This window comes from Amblyraja radiata, chromosome 26, assembly GCF_010909765.2.
Source record: "Amblyraja radiata isolate CabotCenter1 chromosome 26, sAmbRad1.1.pri, whole genome shotgun sequence".
In the NCBI taxonomy this organism is placed as follows: Eukaryota; Metazoa; Chordata; class Chondrichthyes; order Rajiformes; family Rajidae; genus Amblyraja; species Amblyraja radiata.
This window is the reverse complement of record NC_045981.1, coordinates 10,239,352-10,263,228: the sequence shown is the minus strand read 5'-3', so window position 1 is coordinate 10,263,228 and position 23,877 is coordinate 10,239,352. Positions and strand designations below refer to the sequence as shown.

Below are 23,877 nucleotides of genomic sequence, written 5' to 3'. Positions count from 1 at the left end.
GGTCGTGGGGTGAATTGACCTCCGCAAATTGCCCCCCAGTGCATAGGTGAGTGGTTGAATTTGAGCAGAGACAGAGTGTGAAAGGAAGTGTGAAAACACACACCTCCAGATTTAGGGACAGTTTCTTCCCAGCTGTTATCAGGCAACTAAACCATCTATGCGACTATCTTTAATCGGACTTGAAGTTGCACTAAACATTATTCCCTTTACCGTGTATCTGTCCACTGTGGGTGGCTCGATTGTGATCATGTGTAGGAAGTAACTGCATACGCTTGTTTAAACCGAAGATAGACACAAGGTGCTGGAGTAACTCAGCACCTCTGGAGAGAAGGAATGGGTGACATTTCGGGTCGAGACCCTTCTTCAGACTGGTGTCAGGGGAGAGGGAGATACATAGATAAGGAAGTGTAAGGTAGGACGTAGGGAATGTGGATCAAGGGAAATGGACCATTGCTCGCTGGGAGAAGGTAACCACAAAGCAAACCGAGATAAAACGCAGTCGGAGATGGTAAGACTGGTTGGAGAACCGGGAAGGGGGAGGGTCGGAGGGGAAGGGAAGTTAGAGAAGTCAATGTTCATACCGCTGGGGTGTAAGCTGCCCAAGCAAAATATGAGGTGCTGTTCCTCCAATTTGTGCTGGGCCCCACTCTGACAGTGAAGGAGGCCCAGGACAGAAAGGTTAGTGTGGGAATGGGAGGGGGAGTTAAACGTTTTGCAACCGGGATAGCTGGTAGGTTTAGGCGGTCTGAGCGGAGTTGGACAGTAAAACGATCGCCGAACCTGCACTTGGTCTCGCCGATACATAGGAGTCCACACCTGGAACAGCGGATTCAGTAGATGAGGTTGGAGGAGGTGCAAGTGAACCTCTGCCTCACCTGGAAAGATAGTTGGGGTCCTTTGATAGAGTCGAGGGAGGAGATAAAGGGACAGGTGTTGCATCTCCTGCGGTTGCAGGGAAAAGTACTTGGCGAGGGGGTGGCTTGGGTGGGAAGGGACGAGTTGACCAAGGAGTTGCGGAGGGAACAGTCTCGGTGGAAAGCGGAAAGGGGTGGAGATGGGAAGATGCGGCTAGTGGTGGGATCCCGTTGGAGGTGGCAAAAATGGCGGAGGAATTTGCGCTGTATGGGGGTAGAAGGTGAGAACAAGGGGAACTCTGTCCCTGTTGCAACTGAAGGGAGGGAGAGCAAAAAGCTTTTCACTGTACCTCACTACACGTGACAATAAACAAACTCAATATTTTCTCTCAGTCAATATTTCTGAAACTTCAGATGATGGTTGCCTTAGGAGCTTGCTGTACCCAAATCAGCTGCCATGTATCTTCAGAAATATCAAAGAGTCATAGAGTGATACAGTGTGGAAACAGGCCCTTCGGCCCAACTTACCCACACCGGCCAACATGTCCCAGCTACACTAGTCTCACCTACCTGTGTTTGGTCCATATCCCTCCAAACCTGCCCTATCCATGTACCCGTCTAAATGTTTCTTAAATGTTGCGATAGTTAGCTGCCTCAAGGTGAAGGAGGAGCCTGCCTCTGGCCCCAACACCATCCTCCCGTCCTCGCACAGGGTTGCCTTCCTCACCTGGGAAGTGGAGGAGAGGGTCAATGCGGCCTTGGAGAACTAGCCGGGACCCAGCGCATGCCCTCCTGATCGCCTGTTTGTGGTTTCTGCCCTGCGGTCCAACGTCCTTCAGTGGGCCCACAGCTCTCGACTCACCTGTCATCCCGGCATTCAGCGGACCAAGGAGATGGTGCTACGGAGGTTCTGGTGGGCAACGCTGGAGGGGGACACTCGGGAGTTTGTCAACGCCTGTCCCGTTTACAACCAGCACAAGGTCTCACACCAAGCTCCTGCGGGTCATCTGCTTCCACTGCCTGTACCCCATCGACCATGGTCCCACATCTCCCTGGACTTCGTTACCGGCCTGACCCCTTCCAGTGGCCACACCACCATCCTGACCGTGGTCGATAGATTTAGCAAGATGGCTCACTTCGTGCCCCTGCCCACGCTTCCGTCAGCCAAGGAGACTGCCGAGCTCATGTTACTCCACGTCTTCAGGCTCCATGGTCTCCCCGTCGATGTGGTCTCCGACCGGGGACCCCAGTTTGCCCCTGTGTTCTGGAGGGAGTTCTGCACGCTTGTGGGGGCCACCGTGAGTCTGACGTCCGGATTTCATCCCCAGTCCAACGGCCAAACTGTGAGGAAGAATCAGAAGATGGAGACGGCGCTGCGGTGTATGGTGTCCAAGCATCCCTCCTCCTAGTCCCAGCAGTTGTTGTGGGTGGAGTACGCCCACAACACCCTGACAAGCTCGGCCACTGGGCTCTCCCCTTTCCAGTGTGCCTACGGGTTCCAGCCTCCGCTGTTCCCGGCGCTGGAGAAAGAGGTGTCCTGCCCGTCCGTCTAGGCCTTCATTAGTCGCTGCCGCAGGACGTGTACCCAAGCCAGGGCGGCTCTTCTGCGCTCAGTGGACCGTTACGCCACGGCTGCCAACCGTCACCGCACCCAGGCCCCCACCTAACACCGGGCCAGAAGGTGTGGCTGTCGAACCGGGACCTTCCCTTGAGGGTGGAGTTCAAGAAGTTGGCACCCAAGTTCATCAGTCCCTTTGAGATCCAGAAGGTCATCAATCCAGCGGCTGTGAGGCTCAAGTTTCCTCGTTCCAGGCGGGTCCATCCTACGTTCCACGTGTAAAGCCAGTCCGGGAGAGCTCCCTGGTCCCCCCAGTCCCTCCTCCTCCACCTCCTCGTCTCATCGACGGAGGCCCCGCCTTTACGGTGCACCGCCTCCTGCGCTCCCGCCGTCGCGGGAGGGGTCTCCAATACCTGGTCGATTGGGAGGGTTACGGTCCAGAGGAGAGGTCCTGGGTTCCTGCTCGACACATCCTGGACGCCTCCCTCATCAGGGAGTTTCACCGGCGTCATCCCGACCAGCCGTCCAAGTCCGCCACTCCTAGAGGGGTCGCCGTCCCTGAGACTCTGTCCCCTCTTCCGTCTGAGGCGCCCAGTGACGACGCGACGGAGCTTTCCTCTGATGCTATGGAGGAGGATGCGGACATGGATGTCTCGGACGAATATTAGTCCTCCTCAAGTCCCCCTCCTCCCACCCAACTCTGCGTGGGATTGGGTTTATTTTCTTCATTGTTTTTTTTTTTTTTGGGACGTCAGGAGCCGTCCCTTGAGGGGGGGATTCTGTCACAGTCTGCCCTCTCCTCATTCTCATCCACTTCACCTCCCAGTACTTTTCCACCGGTCCCTCCTTCTCCTCACCTGCCTGCCTGCCACTCCCCTCTCATCAGCCCAACTCTCCTCACCTGTTGCACTCAGTTGCGTCTGACCACCAATTAACCCGGTATATAGACTCTCCTCACCGTTCACACAGTGCCAGATTGTTCTCAGCATTCATGCAAGACTCTCCAGTGACTTCTCGACTTCCTGCCTGGCTTCGACTCACCTTTCGTCTGTCCCTCGCTGGTTTGTTTGCATTGTGTGTTGGATCTCCTGGTGACTGGACCTTCTGCTACCCCGACTACGTCTCCTGCCTGCCCCTCTTCAGAACCCTCGCTCAATCCTGAGCCTCTGTGTGAGTACGGTGTACCCATTCCTGTGTTACTACTCTGTGTTACAGTATCGTAATAAAGTTCATTACCAACTATACCTGCCTGATTCTGTGCTGCTATTGGGTCCAAGCTATACCCGTTACAATAGTGGAGTCGGGGGATATGGGGAGAAGGCAGGAACGGGCTACTTACTGATTGGGGGATGATCAGCCATGATCACATTGAATGGCAGTGCTGGCTCAAAGGGCCGAATGGCCTACTACTGCACCTATTGTCTGTTGTCTGTTGTCCTCCGGGTGCTCTGGTCTCCTCTCACATCGCAAATACATGTGGGTCGTGGGGTGAATTGACCTCCGCAAATTGCCCCCCAGTGCATAGGTGAGTGGTTGAATTTGAGCAGAGACAGAGTGTGAAAGGAAGTGTGAAAACACACACCTCCAGATTTAGGGACAGTTTCTTCCCAGCTGTTATCAGGCAACTAAACCATCTATGCGACTATCTTTAATCGGACTTGAAGTTGCACTGAACATTATTCCCTTTACCGTGTATCTGTCCACTGTGGGTGGCTCGATTGTGATCATGTGTAGGAAGTAACTGCATACGCTTGTTTAAACCGAAGATAGACACAAGGTGCTGGAGTAACTCAGCACCTCTGGAGAGAAGGAATGGGTGACATTTCGGGTCGAGACCCTTCTTCAGACTGGTGTCAGGGGAGAGGGAGATACATAGATAAGGAAGTGTAAGGTAGGACGTAGGGAATGTGGATCAAGGGAAATGGACCATTGCTCGCTGGGAGAAGGTAACATCAAAGCAAACCGAGATAAAACGCAGTCGGAGATGGTAAGACTGGTTGGAGAACCGGGAAGGGGGAGGGACGGAGGGGAAGGGAAGTTAGAGAAGTCAATGTTCATACCGCTGGGGTGTAAGCTGCCCAAGCGAAATATGAGGTGCTGTTCCTCCAATTTGTGCTGGGCCTCACCCTGACAGTGAAGGAGGCCCAGGACAGAAAGGTTAGTGTGGGAATGGGAGGGGGAGTTAAACGTTTTGCAACCGGGATATCTGGTAGGTTTAGGCGGTCTGAGCGGAGGTGGCCAGTAAAACGATCGCCGAATCTGCACTTGGTCTCGCCGATACATAGGAGTCCACACCTGGAACAGCTGATTCAGTAGATGAGGTTGGAGGAGGTGCAAGTGAACCTCTGCCTCACCTGGAAAGATAGTTGGGGTCCTTTGATAGAGTCGAGGGAGGAGATAAAGGGACAGGTGTTGCATCTCCTGCGGTTGCAGGGAAAAGTACTTGGCGAGGGGGTGGTTTGGGTGGGAAGGGACGAGTTGACCAAGGAGTTGCGGAGGGAACAGTCTCGGTGGAAAGCCGAAAGGGGTGGAGATGGGAAGATGCAGCTAGTGGTGGGATCCCGTTGGAGGTGGCAAAAATGGCGGAGGAATTTGCGCTGTATGGGGGTAGAAGGTGAGAACAAGGGGAACTCTGTCCCTGTTGCGACTGAAGGGAGGGGGAGCAAAAAGCTTTTCACTGTACCTCACTACACGTGACAATAAACAAACTCAATATTTTCTCAGTCAATATTTCTGAAACTTCAGATGATGGTTGCCTTAGGAGCTTGCTGTACCCAAATCAGCTGCCATGTATCTTCAGAAATATCAAAGAGTCATAGAGTGATACAGTGTGGAAACAGGCCCTTCGGCCCAACTTGCCCACACCGGCCAACATGTCCCAGCTACACTAGTCTCACCTACCAGTGTTTGGTCCATATCCCTCCAAACCTGCCCTATCCATGTACCCGTCTAAATGTTTCTTAAATGTTGTGATAGTTAGCTGCCTCAACTATCTCCCGTGGCAGCTCGTTCCATGCACCCACCACTCTTTGTGTGAAAAAGTCACCCCTCAGATTCCTTTTCAATCTTTTCCCCCTCACCTTAACCCTATGTCCTCTGGTTCTCGATTCCTCAACTCGGGGAACAATAGGAGGAGCCGGCCTACTTTGTAAGTTTGTCCACGCCGTAGGTGACCGCTATTTGTATACATTGGGTATGCAAGCAAAGAATCTCACTGTGCCATGTCACATCTGGCAATGAAGTATTCCAGCCCATTCCATATATCAATGCAAGTACATTGTTTTATACACAGGAGGCGATGCCGCATTCCAATCACAGATTCACGAATGTGGGGAGGGAATCCTGGAATCATTATTACTATCTCAGCTGTTCAGTCGCCCTGCTAAGAATGTATGGAATCTACATGGAGTAAAGAAAGGCCGTCAATGCTGAAATTGTGAATCAAAAATAGCATTTGCTGGGAGATTTTTTTCTAGCTGGGAAACCTAAGTTGAAAGGCAAATGGAGTTTAGTTTAGAGATGCAGCGCGGAGACAGGCCCTTCTGCCCACTGGGTCCGTGCCAACCAGCGTACTAGCTCTCTCCGACACACTGGGGCCAATTTCATGAAGCTGTATTATGTGTGGAGTTTGCAAGTTCTCCCCATGACCGCGTGGGTTTCCTCCAGGCGCTCCGGCTTCTTCCCACATTCCAAAGACTTGCGGGTTTTGTAGGTTAAGTTCAAGTTCAAGCTCAAGAGAGTTTATTGTCATGTGTCCCAGATAGGACAATGAAATTCTTGCTTTGCTTCAGCACAACAGAACATTGTAGGCATAAATAAATACAGAACAGATCAGTGTGTCCATATACCATTGAATATATATATATACACACACATAAATAAGCATATAAAGTGCAATAGGCGATTTATGTTTGAGTTGATACTGATAATCGGCCCTCTGTGAAATTGCCCCTGGTGTGTTGGGAATCAATGAGAAATCAGGATAGCATAACTAGTGTGAACGGGTGATCGATGGTCGGCACGGACTCGGTGGGCCGAAGGGCCTGTTTCCATGCTGTATCTCCAAATTAAACTAAACTAAACAGAGGCTGGAAGGTGATGATACTGTGACCTAAAATACTGGTTTCCTCCCACACTCCATAGATGTGCGGGTTCGTAGGTTAATTGGCTTGGTATAATTGTCAAATTGTCCATTGTGTTTGTCGGATAGTGTTAAGGTGCGGGGATCGCTGGTTGGTGTGGACTTGGTGGGCTGGAGGGCCTGTTTCCGCACTGTATCACTAAACTAAACTAACTATGTAAAGAATGAAGGTCAGATTCCTTGCCTTAACAATTGCTTTGCATTTCACTCGGCATTCCAAGCTTTCTATGGCCATTTGTTCAGGCATACCTTTCTAACAGTGGGACTATGGATTTTACCAAAGATAGACACAAAGTGCCCTGGAGTAACTCAGCGGGGCAGGCAGCATCTCTGGAGTAAAAGGACCTTTCTTCAAGTTCCAACCCGAAACACCACCTATCCATATTCTCCAGAGATTATGCCTGACCCACTGATTTACTCCAGCATTTTGTGTTCCACTGTGGTATAAACCAGCATCTGCAGTTCCCTATTATGAAATTAGGGTTGTGCAGGTCGGTTCGAGAACACGCTGGTCATAGGAAAGTGCTTCATAAATGCAAAATTAACTCTTCCTGTTGCATGAACCTAATTTCCAGCTATCTATAAGTTCATAAGTGATAGGAGCAGAATTAGGCCAACAGGCCCATCAAGTCTACTCCGCCATTCAATCATGGCTGATCTATATTTCCCTCTTAATCTGCCCTCTCCCCATAACCCCTAACACCTGCACTAATCAAGAATCTATCTGTCTCTGCCCTAAAAATATCCATTTTACCGAGCCACCTTCTGTGGCAATACATTCTTCAGATTCACCACCCTCTGACTAAAGAAATTCCTCCTCATCTCCTTTCTGAAGGAACGTCCTTTAATTCTGAGACTGTTCCCTCTGGTCCTGGACTCTCCCACTAGTGTAGAAATCGGGCCCAATGTTACATTGCTTCCAAGATGGCGCCCAGCCTAGGCGACTATCCGGGTGCCAGCCCCAGAAGTAGATCGACAATCACACACACATTACAATCTCTCCTACTCCCTTACATCTCTATTCCTACAGCAACATTTATTATTCCCTCATCATGTATCTGTACACTGCAAGGGGCTCGATTGCAATCCTGTATTGTCTTGCCGCTGACTGGATAGCACGCAACAAAAGCCTTTCACTGTACCTCGGTACACGTGACAGTAAACTAAGCTGCAAATACTGGGCTGAAGAACGTGGGTGATATTCATGAGAATGGTTCATTCTGACATCCCAGTGGATTATATATGGACATAAAGGTAACCACAGTGTAACGCATCACACCAGCCAGCCCGGAGCAATTTGTAGTACTTCTGTATATTAAACACAATTAAAATATAATTAGTCTTTTAAACCAGGGCAAAAATCTTGCCTGTGTGGTTTAGCAGGAATGTAGGATGTTGAGACAAGCTTTGTCTCCTTTGCAGGTGAATGTGTAAACATCCTCTGACATGGTCTCTGGAAGACCACTTTTCCTTGAAAGTGGTGTCACTGGTAGATAGGGTGGTCAAAAAGGCTTCTGGCACATTGGCCTTCATCAGTCAAGAGAGTATTGAGTATAGACTCAAAATGCAGTGGGTCAGGCAGCATCTCAGGACAACATGGATAGGTGATGTTTCAGGTCGGGATCCTCCTTCAGTCTCAAAATTGCCCCCTAGTGTGTAGTTAGTAGATGGGAAAGTGGAATAGCATAGAACTAGTGTGAAGGGGTGATCGATGGTCAGTGTGGACTCGGTGGGCCGAAGGGACTGTTTCCATGCTGTATCTCGAAACTCCAAATCTGGTGTTCACGGTTTTGAGATTACACTATCTGGGAGCTGGTACGGACTCAATGGGCCGAATAGCCTTCTTCTTTGTCATAACATTTTCTTTTTGTGGTCCCCACTAACTGCGTCCTTTTGGTCTGTCTCTGGGCTAGTGCCCGCAGTGAAATGTCTTCACCTGCAATGATCAAACACCACAAACGTGCAGTAGCTCTGCACCAACACACGAGGGCAGCAACGGACAGCCTGACCACAGCCCACAGATTGACTGAAGGTCCAGGACAAAGCTCGGAGAATATCATCTGTAAACTTCAGAAGCACATTTTCCTGTTTTCCCCTTTACACCCAAGAATGGGATTAGTCCGGCGATGGTCCAAGGCTGGGAAAGTATTGGAGTTAAAGTGATTTTCCTATTTACCACAGCTGCCCAGTGTAGACGAGACACTCTGCCTCACGGCACCAGAGACCCGGGTCCGATCCTGACCTCAGCTGCTGTCTATGTGGAGTTCTCCTGATTTGCACCAAAGTTCTATAGTTCTATGCACAAGTGCGTCCTACATAACCAAACATGTCATATTAAAGCAAAAGACAAACTGCTGGAGGAACCCAGCAGGACAGGCAGCATCTGTAGAACATAGAACAGGCCATTCGGCCCGCAATGTCTGTACCGAACATGATGCCAAGACCAACTCTTCTTATCTGCCTGTACATGATCCATATCCCTCCATTCCCTGCATATCCATGTGCCTATCCAAAATGTTCTTGAACACCACTATCGTATCAGCCTCCACCATCACCCCAGGCAGCGCGTTCCAGGCACCCACCCCCCTCTGTGTAACCAAACTAGCCCCGCACACTTCCCAGTTCAGGAACGGCTTCTTCCCAACAACCGCCAGGCTCTTGAACACTACAAACACCAACTAAACTTCAAAGTACAAACTGTCCTGGTCCCACAAGAGATTTCGGCCTTTTGTTTACGTTTTGCTTTTGTTTCAGGTTTGTGGACCAACTGGCATGGTGAAATAATATTGTAAATTGTCCTTCGTGAGTGTAGGATAGTGTTAGAGTGCGGGGATCGTTGGTCAGCACAGACTTGACGGGCTGAAGGGCCTATTTTCGCGCTGTATCTCTGAACCAAACACAAAAACAAACAAATAATAATAGTGCAAGATGACTAATCTCTTAAAAATAGCGGAGTCAGGGGATATGGGGAGAAGGCAGGAACGGGGTACTGATTGTGGATGATCAGCTATGATCACATTGAATGGTGATGATGGCTCGAAGGGCCAAAAGGCCTACTCCTGCACTTATTGTCTATTGTCCATCAACCAAAGCCCCCAAGTTTATGCAGTTTAGAGCTTTTTTGAGGTTGTGTGTTCAGAAGTCTGAAGAAGGGTCTCGCCCCGAAACATCATCCATTCCTTCTATCCAGAGACGATGCCTGTCCCGCTGAGTTACTCCAGCATTTTGTATCTATCATCTTTGAGGATGTCGTGTTTAATAGCCAGATGTCACTGATGGACTCTGTAGCTCTATACTTGCCCTTCATTCACCTTAAACCACCCAGAGTCACCCTTGATACGAGAAGTCCTCCAGAGGACTTTCAGTGGCTGCAGTCCCATCGCATGCCACTGGGTGGCAGAATAGGACACCAGATCGAGGTCCAATGTCGCCTTCATGCAAACATGAACTTTGATGCTACTTCCCAATAGACGCTACACATGCAAGAAATTGTTCTTCAAAGGAACCGGCACAGACTGGCCTCCCTCCACGCTGCATCAATCTATAACCTCGAGCTGAAACTTGAACTAAAGCTTTAGACTTTAGAGATACAGTGTGGAAACAGGCCCTTCGGCCCAACGAGTCCGTACTGATCACCAAACACCCTGTGCATGAGCACTATCCTACACACTAGGGATAATTTGCAATTTACAGAAGCCAATTGACCTACAAACCTGCACGTCTTTGGAGTGTGGGAGGAAACCGGAACACCCGGAGACAACCCACGCGGTCACAGGGAGAAGGTACAAACTCAGTTCACCGCAAAGACAGCACCCGTAGTCAGGATCGAATCCGCGTCACTGGCGCTGTTAGGCAGCGACTCTACCACCACACCACCGTGCCGCACCAAAGTCGTTTCCCATCTTCCCCATTCACCTTCTCCATCTGGGTGAGTCTTTAACCCAGGGTAGAGGGATCAAGAGCCAGAGGGGAAATATTTAACGACTTAAACCCCTTGCCTATTTTGTTGGCACAAGTAACAAAAGCAACTTTCTTTGCTGGAGACACACACAAAATGCTGGAGTAACTCAGTGGGACAGGCAGCATCTCTGGAGAGAAGGAATGGGTGACGTTTCGGGTTGAGACCCTTCTTCAAACTGGTGTCAGGGGAGAGGGAGATACGTAGATAAGGATGCATAAGGTGTGAAAATAGGACAAAGGGAATGGGGATCAAGGAACATGTAGAATAGATCATTGTTAGCTGGGAGAAGGTAACAACAAAGCAAACAGAGATAAAATGCAGCTGGGGGACAGTAAGACTGCTCGGAGAACTGGGAAGGGGATAGAGAGAGAGAGGAAAAGCACCTATGTTTCTGTTCTATGTTTCAATGCTGGTTTTAATACCCATGTTTGTAGGAAGTCTGATTTGGATTGATAGTCTGGGACAGTGCTGATTAGTTACACTTGTACAAGCATTCAATTCATCCAGGCTCTCTTATTAACACCCCCCCCCCCCCCCCCCCCCCACCTTTCCCCCCTTCCCCCTTCACTTTCCTGATCGCCCAGTTCCACCTCCCACCCTCCACCCCGGAATCCTTCAGGATTTTAAACCACTGCTCGTTATCTGTATGATGTGGGAATTTTGCATAAATGTGCGGGGTTTTTGTGCAGCTCGTGATCCTCAGAAAACCTCAATCAATCTGAATTATTGGGTTCTGCCGGTCGTGCCAGTATAACTGTTCCTGGGACCACTGACATTATTGTGAAGACTCGTTTAAGAAAGAACTGCAGATGCTGGAAAAATCGCAGGTAGACGAAAATGCCAGAGAAACACAGCGGGTGAGGCAGCATCTATAGAACGAAGGATGGGTGACGTTTCGGGTCGAGACCCTTCTTCAGACTTTCTTTGGACCCGGCACATCACCTATTCCTTCGCTCCACAGATGCTGCCTCACCCGCCGAGTTTCTCCAGCAGGTAGACAAAAGTGCTGGAGAAACTCAGCGGGTGCAGCAGCATCTATGGAGCGAAGGAAATAGTCTGAAGAAGGGTTTTGGCCTGAATCGTTGCTTATTTCCTTCGCTCCATAGATGCTGCTGCACCCGCTGAGTTTCTCCAGCATTATTGTCTACTTTCGATTTTCCAGCATCTGCAGTTCCTTCTTAAACAAGTTTCTCCAGCATTTTTATCCATCTTATTGTTACGAGTGGATTTTTTTAGCATCCCATCTTTTGTTTCTGCATGAAATCAATTAGCAGTAATATTTTAATTGTTCTCCTGTGTTGGTGTACATAGTTGCTACAATACGTTTCCATCTGCCGATCATCACCTGATTATCTGGGTCCACGTATATCACCTGATTAGATCCCAGTATCTTGTGCCTCCACTCATACAATACGATAGAACTTTATTTATCCCAGGAGGGAGATTGCTCTGCCAACAGTCATAAAGCGCAACAAGACACATGAAACATGACATTGAAGTGACGAGTGGTAAGGATTGGGGATGTGCAAAGATTGGGGGGGGGGAGGGGGCGGGGGAGGGGGAGGGGGAGGGGGAGGGGAGTCAGTCTACCCCACGACAAAAGGGGGAGGAGTTGTACAGGAAGAAGGATCTCCTGTGGCGTTCTGTGCTGCATCTTTGGTGGAACCAGTCTGTTGCTGAAGGTGCTCCTCAGGTTGACCAGCGTGTCATGGAGGGGGCGAGCTGTATTGTCCAGGATGGTCCCACAGTTTGAGGAGCATCCTCCCCTCCAAGACCAACCTCCCGTGAATCCAACTCCACCCCCCAGGACGGAACCAGCTTTCCCGACGAGTTTGTTGATCCTGTTGGTGTCGGCAACCTTTGCCCTGCTGCCCCGGTACACGGCAGCGAAGATGGTGGCACCGGAGATCACCGATTGGTAAATCACCTTCCAACCTCCATTTAGTTTAGCTTGGGTTAGAGACAGCATGGAAACAGGCCCTTCGGCCCACCGAGCCATCGATCACCCGTTCACACTAGTTCTATGTTGTCCCGTTTTCACCTCCTTCTCCGACACACTCAGGGCTATTTACAGACGGACAATTAGCCTGGGATTAACGTCTTAATGGGAATGCGGGAGGAAACCAGAGCACCCGGAGGAATACCACGCGGTCACGGGAAGAACGTGCAAACTCTGAGGTTGGGATGCAAGCCAGGTCTCTGGCGCTGTGAGGCAGTGTGTCTACCAGCTGTGCCACTGTGTCACCCCTGTTTCTACCCCCAGCCTCCCCTTCTGCCACACCACCTTGGTCCGTCACTCTGTCTCCATAGATGTTGCCTGACTGGCTGAGTTCCTCCAGCAGTTTGCTGTTTATTCCAGATTACACCACCTGCAGTTCCTTGTGTTTCGCTACAATAATTCGTCACTCCATGGGTTTGATGAAACAGCATTAACTTTAATCGGACTTTATCTTGCACTAAACGTTATTCCCTTTATCATGTGTCCTTACACTGTGGCAGTCTCGATAGTAACCATGTACAGTCTGTTTGCTGACTGGATAGCAGACAATAACAAAGCGTTTTACTGTACCTTGGCACACGTGACATTAATAAACCAATGTGAGATAACATCGAGCTGGTGTGAAGGGATGGTCGATGGTCGGCGTGGACTCGATGGGCCGAAGGGCCTGATTCAATGCTGTATCTCTCATCAGGGAGATGCAGCTTAGCGGAACATGCTTGCAGGAATGCCCTGATGGTGTTGAAATGAAGAGAGGTGCAGGGAGGTTTGCATGAAGCATAATCAGGGGACTGCACTGTCCGGGGGCTTCACACTTGCTCCAAGCACCCGGGGTCGGCTGCGGGAGGCTCCTTTGGGAACATAGGTGGCCGGGCGAGGAGAGGACGTGGGTTTGCTGGTTGACCAAGGGGAGGCGATGGTGGCTGGAGGCCCGCTGCAGCCTGAAGCTCGCCTGAATCGGAGAGAATGGAGCAGCTGGGCTTGTACACTCTGGAGTTTAGAAGGATGAGAGAGGATCTCATTGAAACGTGTAAGATTGTTAAGGGCTTGGACACGCTAGAGGCAGGAAACATGTTCCCGATGTTGGGGGAGTCCAGAACCAGGGGCCACAGTTTAGGAATAAGGAGTAAGCCATTTAGAACGGAGACGAGGAAACACTTTTTCCTCACAGAGAGTGGTGAGTCTGTGGAATTCTCTGCCTCAGAGGGCGGTGGAGGCAGGTTCTCTGGATGCTTTCAAGCGAGAGCTAGATAGGGCTCTTAAAAATAGCGGAGTCAGGGGATATGGGGAGAAGGCAGGAATGTGGTACTGATTGGGGATGATCAGCCATGATCACATTGAATGGTGGTGCTGGCTCGAAGGGCCGAATGGCCTACTCCTGCACCTATTGTGGAGAGACGCAAGGAGGCCTGCGCTGGTGGCCGCAATGGCGGAACCGTGCTGAGCGACGAGCAGCGCCGAGCTCCGGCTGTACCGCGTGCTGCGCAAAGCCACCGGCACGGCTGCGCACCTTCCGTGTCTGAGCTTCACTGTCGGGATCAAAGATCCGCTCGATGATCTTCGGTCGGGATCGGGGTTGTCAATAGGCCGGGGGCGAGTGAGCATGAGTAGCATCCTCGAAAGGGGCGGGATCCATGTGTACACGTGGTAGATGTGGCCCCGCCATCCCCTCACAGACATGTGTCCTGGCCCCCGATGCAGAACAAGGTTGCCCACCCCTGGAATAAAGCTTTGCCCGTGTCAGAGCAGCGTATAACACCCCAATGTGGTTGTCATAAGATGATTTTAATTCCATTACAAAAAAAAAACATGCAATTAGGAGACAGTATTTACAATTTATAAAGAAACATATTTAGCTCTTTGCCTGCATAACACTTATAAATATGATTTACATAATAAAATAAATATGTAAAATTACCAACTTAGCACAGGTTTTAGTTTTGTTAAAAAATACACAGCGTTATAGCTTGAGACACCAAGGGTCTCAATGTCCCTGTGTGTAGTGCACTGTCCAGGTGTTACACTGTTAACTGATGGGGGGAAAGGGGGATACGTGTGTCCGCAGATAGTCACAAAGCGCCGGAGTAACTCAGCGGGACAGGCAGCGCCTCTGGAGAGAGGGAATGGGCGACGTCTCGGGTTGACTCGAGACCCTTCCCCAGTCGGGGGAAGAGAGAAACGAGAGATATGTGTGTGTAAGGTGTGAAAACGAGAGATCAAAGTGGGCGAAACTGAAGGAAAATAGATGGTTGTGAGCTCGGGGAAGGTGACGATGAGAGCAAGACAATGCAAGATGGAATCAAGAGACAAGGAAACTCTTTTTCACACAGAGAGTGGTGAGTCTGTGGAATTCTCTGCCTCAGAGGGCGGTGGAGGCCGGTTCTCTGGATACTTTCAAGAGAGAGCTAGCTAGGGCTCTTAAAGATAGCGGAGTCAGGGGATATGGGGAGAAGGCAGGAACGGGGTACTGATTGGGGATGATCAGCCATGATCACATTAAATGGCGGTGCTGGCTTGAAGGGCCGAATGGCCTACTCCTGCACCTATTGTCTAATGTCTATTGAGGTCAAGGTACATTTACACCAACATGACCTGTCTCTGCACTGTAGACCCTCCAACACTACGAGGAAGTCTAACCCTGGCTACGTTACGGCGTTAACCCAGACTAAGTCCAGCCTTGGAGCACGGACTGAGTTTGAAAATGGTGCCAACACCCGTCGCCTCTTGCATGCGGTCTCAGTGGGACATTTCGGTACACTTTGCCAATGGAGAATTGTTTCGGGTCGAGCCCCTTCTTCAGACTGGTTAGTGAACCAGGGAAGCGAGAGATACAGATGGCGATGTGGAGAGATAAAGGACAAAGGAGTGAAAGAGATGCCAAAAAAAAAAGTGACAATGATAAAGGAAACGGGCCACTGTTTAGCTGTTTGTTGGGTGAGAACAAGAAGCTGGTGCGACTTGACTTGGGTGGGGGAGGGATGGAGAGAGAGAGAGAGGGAATGCCAGGGTTACTTGAAGCTAGAGAGATCAAAAATCAAACCACTGGGCTGACAGCTGCCCAAGCAAAATACTCCAGCATTTTGAGTCTATCTTCGGTTTAAACCAGCATCTGCAATTCCTTCCTACACGTACGTATGTACGTGTGTCTGCGTTGTGTTCTGTGATCCGATCCGTGACGACCAGTAAATTTATTTCGGTAAACACCGCTCCTTCCTTTCTCTTGCCGGGCGTGAAACAATCCAGCGCTCTCCCGCCACGCCTGGTTTATCTTTCCGTGGCATTTGCAGGGGTGTGTTGTTTTAAAAAAATAATTTCGTCTTGTGGTGAGAGGTTGTGTGAGGTTCCAGAAAGTGAAGGAGGAAAGAAAGGCCGGCCCGTCGGGTTCTCCTTCGAGTGTGGGCTCGGATTTCTTTCCCTCGGCCACGAGTCTCGTCAGTCCCGGAGAGAGGCCGGTCGGGGGGGGGGGGGGGGATTGCCTTAGCTCCCGCTGCTCAGCATGCCCAAGAGTTTGCTCACCTCCAAGCCCTGTTGCTGAGCCATCTTCTGTATGTCGAATCCCATGTGCATGAGGAACTGTATCACAGTCATCTCCTGGCCTGTGTACTGGTCCCTGATGGTGGGGCAGGTGGGGTTACAGTGCGGCCAGTGGCAGCTGTCGGTCAGGTGGACCGGGCAGCCCTTCGGCGAGCCCTTGCCGTTGTTCCTGGCGCCGTCCTGCAGGCTCCGGTCCCAACAGTGCAGTGCCCGCGGCAGAGAGACGCCTTTCACCTGAAGGTTCAACCAGTAGCTGGAAACACAAGGAGGAGGGGGGAAAAAACGGTGCTGTCACAGAGTTATACGGCAGGGAAACAGGCCCAACGCACCCGAACCAACGGCAGAGGGCGTAACTACAACTGCAGTGGCGCAGCGGTAGAGTTGCTGCCTCACAGCGCTAGAGACCCTGGTTCGATCCTGGCCACGGGTGCATGGTGTACATAGAACCTAGAACAGTACAGCACGGCACAGGAACAGGCCCTTCGGCCCACAATGTCTGTGCCAAATATGATGACTGATCCCATCCGTCTGAACCTGATCCCTATCCCTCCATTGCTCTATATGTGGAGCTGCAGTAGAGTTGCTGCCTTACAGCGCAAGGGACCCTTGGTAAAATTAATAAAACAGGAACGAGTAAATATTCGACCGTCAAAGAAACAGTGCATTAGATAAAGGTCAAAGGCAGACACAAAATGCTGGAGTAACTCATCGGGACAGGCAGCACCTCTGGAGAGAAGGAATGGGTGGCGTTTCGGTTCGACGCCCTGCTTCAGGTCAGACACGAAACGTCACCCACTCCTTCTCTCCAGAGATGCTGCCTGTCCCGCTGAGTTACTCTAGAATGTTGCGCCTGTCTTTGGTGTAAGCCAGCATCTGCGGTTCCTTCCTCCCCTAATCCCACCACTTTTTCTGACTTACCTTTTTGTGATAACTTCATGAGACAAACATGCTGGTGCAAACACGGCCCTGAAATGAAAAATATAGATTGCATTAATTACATTGTAATGATATATCCTGCACCATTCATGTGAAGCACACTGTGGTTTTGGCTCTCAAGTTTGATACACAGAGGGATCTTGGAGCACAAGCCCATAGCTCGATGGCAGTGGATGGTAGATAAGGCATATGACTTGCTTGCCTTCATCGGTCGAGGCAATAGACAATGTCGAGGCATTGAGTATAAAAGGCAGGCAGCTGTGTAAAACTTTAGCTAAGGTAGACAAAAGTGCTGGAGAAACTCAGCGGGTGCAGCAGCATCTATGCAGCGAAGGAAATAGGCAAAGTTTCGGGCCGAAACTCGGCCCGAAACGCTGCCTATTTCCTTCGCTCCATAGATGCTGCTGCACCCGCTGAGTTTCTCCAGCACTTTTGTCTACCTTCGTTTTTCCAGCATCTGCAGTTCCTTCTTGAACACATGGGTCCTATCCAGACTGCTGTCTGCCTGGAGTTTGCACTTTCTCCCCTTGACCTGCGCGGGTTTTCTCCAGGTGCCCCGGTTTCCTCCCACGCTCCAAAGACGAAAAGGTGTGCAGCTTATTTGGCTTCTCAAAATTGTAAATTATCCCGTGTGTGGGACAGTGCTAGTGTACGAAGTGATCGGCGGTCAGCACGGACTCGGTGGGCCAAAGGGCCTGAAGAGACATCTGAACAGGTAGATGGAGAGGAAAGGTTTGGGGGGGGGGGGGGGGGGGGGGTGGCGGGGGGATATAGGCCAAGTATAGGCAAGGGTAACTTACTGGGCCGGGAAACTTGCTCAGCATGGGTGAGTCGGGCCGAAGGGCCTGTTTCTGTGCTGTATAGTTCCCCGACTTTATACTTCACCGAGTAGATTCTTGTCGGACTCTGGGGATTATAGCGGGGGGGGGGGGGTCAGACACTTTTGCCAGCATGGTGACAGGAGACAGTGCGCCCATCCTCTGTGCAGTCCTTGATTACAACAGCACTCGGGGAGATATTTGGAACGACTTTACTGAAGCCACAAGCCTTCAGATGTGGGTTTTGTGTCGCACAAACAAACAATTGCGGGGAGAAGGTTGCGTAAGAATGTTGGATTTACGCCCTACGTTAGCGGATAGAAATTAACCTTGTCTGGCAGCCAAACAAACTGAGGTCAAAATGACTAACGCATTGAAGAAGGAGCGGGATAAATATATGCTTGGGAGTGAATTGCAGACTGTGGATAGGTGTAGACTTAAAATAAGTATAGACGGTTCAGACTTTAACACGACAGCTCTCTGGAAATACCTCCCGGCGTCCCACCCGACTACAGCAGTGCGCCTGAGGTGGACCCCACCAGGAAAAGACAACTGCGCCCATTTAAGGTTCTCCGGAAGCCTGGCTGGGCTTGTACACTCTGGAGTTTAGAAGGATGAGAGGATATCTCATTGAAACATATCAGATTGTTAGGGGCTTGGACACGCTAGAGGCAGGAAACATGTCCAGAACCAGGGGCCGCAGTTGAAGAATAAGGAGTAAGCCATTTAGAACGGAGATGAGGAAACACTTTTTCTCACAGAGAATGGTGAGTCTGTGGAATTCTCTGCCTCAGAGGGCGGTGGAGGCAGGTTATCTGGATGCTTTCAAGAGAGAGCTAGATAGGGCTCTTAAAAATAGCGGAGTCGGGGGATATGGGGAGAAGGCAGGAACGGGGTACTGATTGGGGATGATCAGCCATGATCACATTGAATGGCGGTGCTGGCTCGAAGGGCCGAATGGCCTACCGCTGCACCTATACAAGCAAAGCCGCTCCATTCTCTCAGCCACGATGCGGTGGTGGATCGGACCCGAAGGGCTGAATGGCCTCATCCTGCCCCCTACAGTATATCTCATGGTCATATAGAAACATAGAAATTAGGTGCAGGAGTAGGCCATTCGGTCCTTCGAGCCTGCACCGCCATTCAATATGATCATGGCTGATCATCCAACTCAGTATCCCGTACCTGCCTTCTCTCCATACCCTCTGATCCCCTTAGCCACAAGGGCCACATCTAACTCCCTCTTAAATATAGCCAATGAACTGGCCTCGACTACCCTCTGTGGCAGAGAGTTCCAGAGATTCACCACTCTCTGTGTGAAAAAGGTTCTTCTCATCTCGGTTTTAAAGGATTTCCCCCTTATCCTTAAGCTGTGACCCCTTGTCCTGGACTTCCCCAACATCGGGAGCAATCTTCCTGCATCTAGCCTGTCCAACCCCTTAAGAATTTTGTAAGTTTCTATAAGATCCCCTCTCAATCTCCTAAATTCTAGAGAGTATAAACCAAGTCTATCCAGTCTTTCTTCATAAGACAGTCCTAACATCCCAGGAATCAGTCTGGTGAACCTTCTCTGCACTCCCTCTATGGCAATAATGTCCTTCCTCAGATTTGGAGACCAAAACTGTACGCAATACTCCAGGTGTGGTCTCACCAAGACCCTGTACAACTGCAGTAGAACCTCCCTGCTCCTATACTCAAATCCTTTTGCTATGAAAGCTAACATACCATTCGCTTTCTTCACTGCCTGCTGCACCTGCATGCCCACTTTCAATGACTGGTGTACCATGACACCCAGGTCTCGCTGCATCTCCCCTTTTCCTAGTCGGCCACCATTTAGATAATAGTCTGCTTTCCTGTTTTTGCCACCAAAATGGATAACCTCACATTTATCCACATTATACTTCATCTGCCAAATGATCACACATATGATCTTATAAAGCCGACTCAAACTTACGGAACATCTTTGAGAGTATTCTTCAGCTCCCGCCCCAAGTTCTGGATGTAGTTCCACTGGCCTTCTTGAACAGGTTGTCCAGTGAGATGCACATTGTCCACCATGAGCTGTGCTTCATCAAAGAGCCACTGCACCACGAACAACGGGCCTGTAGTCAGAGAATGACATCATATTTCTCGGTACTTCTCTCCAAATATCTCAACCCCCCTCCCCCCCCTCCCATTTTGTAGCACATGGATGACCATGAGGGGGGGATCTGGAACTAAACCTGTGGGGGGCGCTGCGAGTTGGCTGCCCTGCCAGCAGCGTGTTTGTTATTTTGGCTGAACTTGGTTGCCTTCCACCACAGTGAAAAATGCTGTGGTGGAAGTTTGTGCTAAATTCTATTGTGTATTGTGTGTTCTTTTTAAGTGTATCGCTGCTGGCAAATTCATTTCACTGCACCTTCGGGTGCATGTGGTGAATAAAATTGACTTTGACTTTGACGATCCCCACTAAATCCCCACACATATCAGTGATGTTAAACAAGACACACACCAAGTGCTAGAGGAACTCAGAAGGTCAGGCAGGATCTGTGGCGGGAATGTACAGGCTGTGTTTCGGACCGGGACCCTTCCTGCTGAAGAAGTGTCCCCACGAGCCCCATCTGCCCTATCCATATCTATAAAAATACTGGAAAAGAGGAAGATGGGCTCAAAGTGCTCACTTTGTGCCCATCTTCCTCTTTTCCAGTATTTTTAAAGATATGGAGTAACTCACTCAGTGGGTCAGGCAGCATCTCCGGAGAAAAAGGATGAGTGACGTTTCGGGTCATCGGGACATAGTCTGAAGAAGAGTCCCGACCCAAAATGTCTCCCATCCTTTTTTTCCCCAGAGATGCTCCCTGACCCGCTGAGTTACTCCAGCACTTTGTATCCGTCTACAATATAAACTAGCGTCTGCAGTTCCTTTCTACACACTGGAAAGAGGAAGGTCATAGGTGAAAGTTCACCAGTCAAGAGCAATCTGATTTTCTCTCTGAATCAGAGGAGCCTTCACCTTCATCTCATGAGTAACTAGGCCGCCATTTCTGGTCCTTCCAGACACTGCAGACATACGAGTATGTCTGGTATTATAGAGCCGTTGGGTGATACAGCGTGGAAACAGGCCCTTCAGCCCCACTTGCCCATGCAAGATGCCCCACCCATACTAGTCCCACCTGCCCGGGCTTGGCCCATTTCCCTCTAAACCTGTCCTATCCATGGTTCAACCTGCCCAATTGTCTCTTAAAGCCGTTATGATAGGACTCAACGACCTCCTCCGGCAGCCCGTTCCATACACCCACCACCCTTTGTGTATAAAAGACACCCCTCAAGTTCCCATTAAATACCCCCCCCCCCCCCCCCCCCCCCCCCCCCCTCACCTTAAAAGGTTTCAGGAAGATGACCATTGATGTTGTTTAATGTTGTGAACTTACTTCTTAACGTGGGATAGATTTTGTATCCGAAGAAGCAGTTCCACTCTTCCCCATCCTTGAATAGTTCCCGGCATCTTTCTGGCACAACTCCATTCCAGTAGCTGAAAGCAGAAAATGATTTTTGTTTTGTTTTGTTTCATTCGATGTTGACAAGCTCTAGTTTAGTTTGTTTTAGAGATACAGCGCGGAAACAGGCCCTTCGGCCCACCGAATCCGCGCCGACCAGCGATCCCCGCATATTAACACCTATCCTTAATTCCCGGGATGGCGGGACTGTCATACGCTGTGAGAATGGAGCAGCTGGGCTTGTACACTTTAGAAGGATGAGAGGGAATCTCATTGAAACATATAAGATTGTTATGGGTTTGGGCACGCTAGAGGCAGGAAACATGTTCCCGATGTTGGGGGAGTCCAGAACCAGGGGCCACACAGTTTAAGAATAAGGAGTAAGCCATTTAGAACGGAGACGAGGAAACACTTTTTCTCACAGAGAGTTGTGAGTCTGTGGAATTCTCTGCCTCAGAGGGCGGTGGAGGCGGGTTCTCTGGATGCTTTCAAGAGAGAGCTAGATAGGGGTCTTAAAAATAGCAGAGTCAGGGGATATGGGGAGAAGGCAGGAACGGGGTACTGATTGGGGATGATCAGCTAATGATCACATTGAATGGCGGTGCTGGCTCGAAGGGCCGAATGTCGTTAACTTAGAGCATCGCTCTGATATTCCTAAAATTATTCGTTTTGCATCTGACTCCAGTTGAATTTTAAGTGTTTTAGAGATGATATCGAATATTCCCGTCCACAAAAAGAAAGTTAAATCTGAACCAAGACACCTTTCCTCTGCAGGTTCCTGTGATCAGTGCAATCTCCCAACGGGAGAGGGTGGCAGGAAAATGTCTCACCTTATCCCCTTCTTGATCGCTTCAGTGGGAGCACATGACATGGTGTCGATGCAGTCCGTCCTCTGGTATTGCTTGTTGTCGAGGAACCAGCCCGAGTCGGCCAACCCGCGCACCTGCACTCCACGTACTCCCAACTCCTCCAGCTGCTCAGCCACTCGATCCACATTCAGGAGAACGCCAGTCCCCCCAGCACTAGACAGACACAATCAGTGAGGCGTTAAACATAGAAAGTTAGAAAATAGGTGCAGGAGTAGGCCATTCAGCCCTTCGAGCCAGCAGCACCATTCAATATGATCATGGCTGATCATCAAAAATCAGTACCCCGTTCCTGCTTTTTCCCCATATCCCTTGATTCCAGTGAAAACATCTAGTGAATTGGCCTCCACTACCTTCTGTGACAGAGCATTCCACAGATTCACAACTCTCTGGGTGAAAACGTTTTTCCGCATCTCAGTCCTAAATGACCGACCCCTTAGACCCCTGGTTCTGGACTCTCCCAACACCAGGAACATTTTTCCTGCATCTCGCCTGTCCAATCCTTTTAAGAATTTTATATATTTCTATAAGAGATAGGCAGAGATAGATTCTAGATTAGTACGAGTGTCAGGGGTTATGGGGAGAAGGCAGGAGCATGGGGTTAGTAGGGTGAGACAGATCAGCCATGATTGAATGGCGGAGCAGACTTGATGGGCCGAATGGTCTAATTCTGCTCCTATCACTTATGAACTTACAACCACTGGTGCAATGCCTTTCACAACACCATTGATGTAACCAAGGATGTGATGCTGAGGATAGACACAGTGCTGGATTAACTCAGCGGGTCAGGCAGCATCTCTGGAGTACGTGGATAGGCGACGTTTCCGGTCGGGCCCCCTTCTTCAGACCCGAAACGTCACCAATTCCTTTTCTCTAGAGATGCTGCCTGACCCGCTGAGTCACTCCAGCATTTTCTGTCTATCATCAGTATAAGCCAGCATCTGCAGTTTCTTCCAGGAATGAATGTAGAACAGGCTTTCATTTCAAATCCTAATGATCGTGGAATTTTAGACTTTACGTTGGACTTAGACTTCAGAGATACAGCATGAAAACAGACCTTTCAGCCCACCGAATCCTCGCCAACCAACGATCACCCCGTACACTAACACAATCCTACACACCAGGGACAATTTACAATTTTTACCTAAGCCTTTTAACCCACAAACCCGCGGGTCTTTAGAGAGTGGGAGGAAACCAGAGCACCCAGAGAAAACCCACACAGTCACGGAGAGAATGTGCAAACACCGTACAGGCAGCACCGAACCTGGGTCTCTGGCGCTGTTAAGGGCCTGTCCCACTGTACGAGTTTACCCGAGCTCTCCCGAGTTCAAAAAAAAAAAATCAAACTCGTGATAAGGACGTAGAATGTACGTAGCGGGTACGTCGGAGCTCGGGACGTCTCTTAGTGGCTCGTAACGCTAACAGCAGGTACTCGGGAAACGCGGTAAGCTCGTGAAGTTTTTTCAACACGTTAACAAATGTCCACAAGAGCCCCGGGTACCTACGAGCGGCTATTACCGTAATTCTCCGAGTTTGAATCAGGGGAAACTCGGGAGAACTCTTGAATTACCTCGTACAGTGGGACAGGCCCTTAAGGCAGCGACTCTACCGCTGCGCCACTCGTTCTTGACCTCCAGTCTGATTGCTTCCACTTCTCTTGTGTCCTCCAGCAGTTCCATTCACTTTTACGGTTTGTGGATGTTATTGTCAAAGCCTGCATTTGTTATTATAAAT

General features: G+C 50.0%; 1 protein-coding gene across 1 annotated transcript in view; it reads right to left on the bottom strand.

Moving 5' to 3' along the window:
* Window positions 1–15,448: 15,448 nt before the first annotated feature.
* The window catches only part of notum (notum, palmitoleoyl-protein carboxylesterase), a 40,927-nt gene continuing 32,498 nt past the window's right edge, over window positions 15,449–23,877 (bottom strand). The window contains exons 7-11 of the mRNA XM_033044221.1: window positions 22,108–22,299; window positions 21,212–21,312; window positions 19,756–19,903; window positions 16,966–17,013; window positions 15,449–16,300 (exon numbers count right to left, since the gene is read on the bottom strand). Of these exons, the coding sequence (XP_032900112.1) occupies window positions 15,991–16,300; window positions 16,966–17,013; window positions 19,756–19,903; window positions 21,212–21,312; window positions 22,108–22,299 (799 nt within the window). The 3' untranslated portion in view covers window positions 15,449–15,990. The remainder of the gene's footprint in view (window positions 16,301–16,965; window positions 17,014–19,755; window positions 19,904–21,211; window positions 21,313–22,107; window positions 22,300–23,877) is intronic.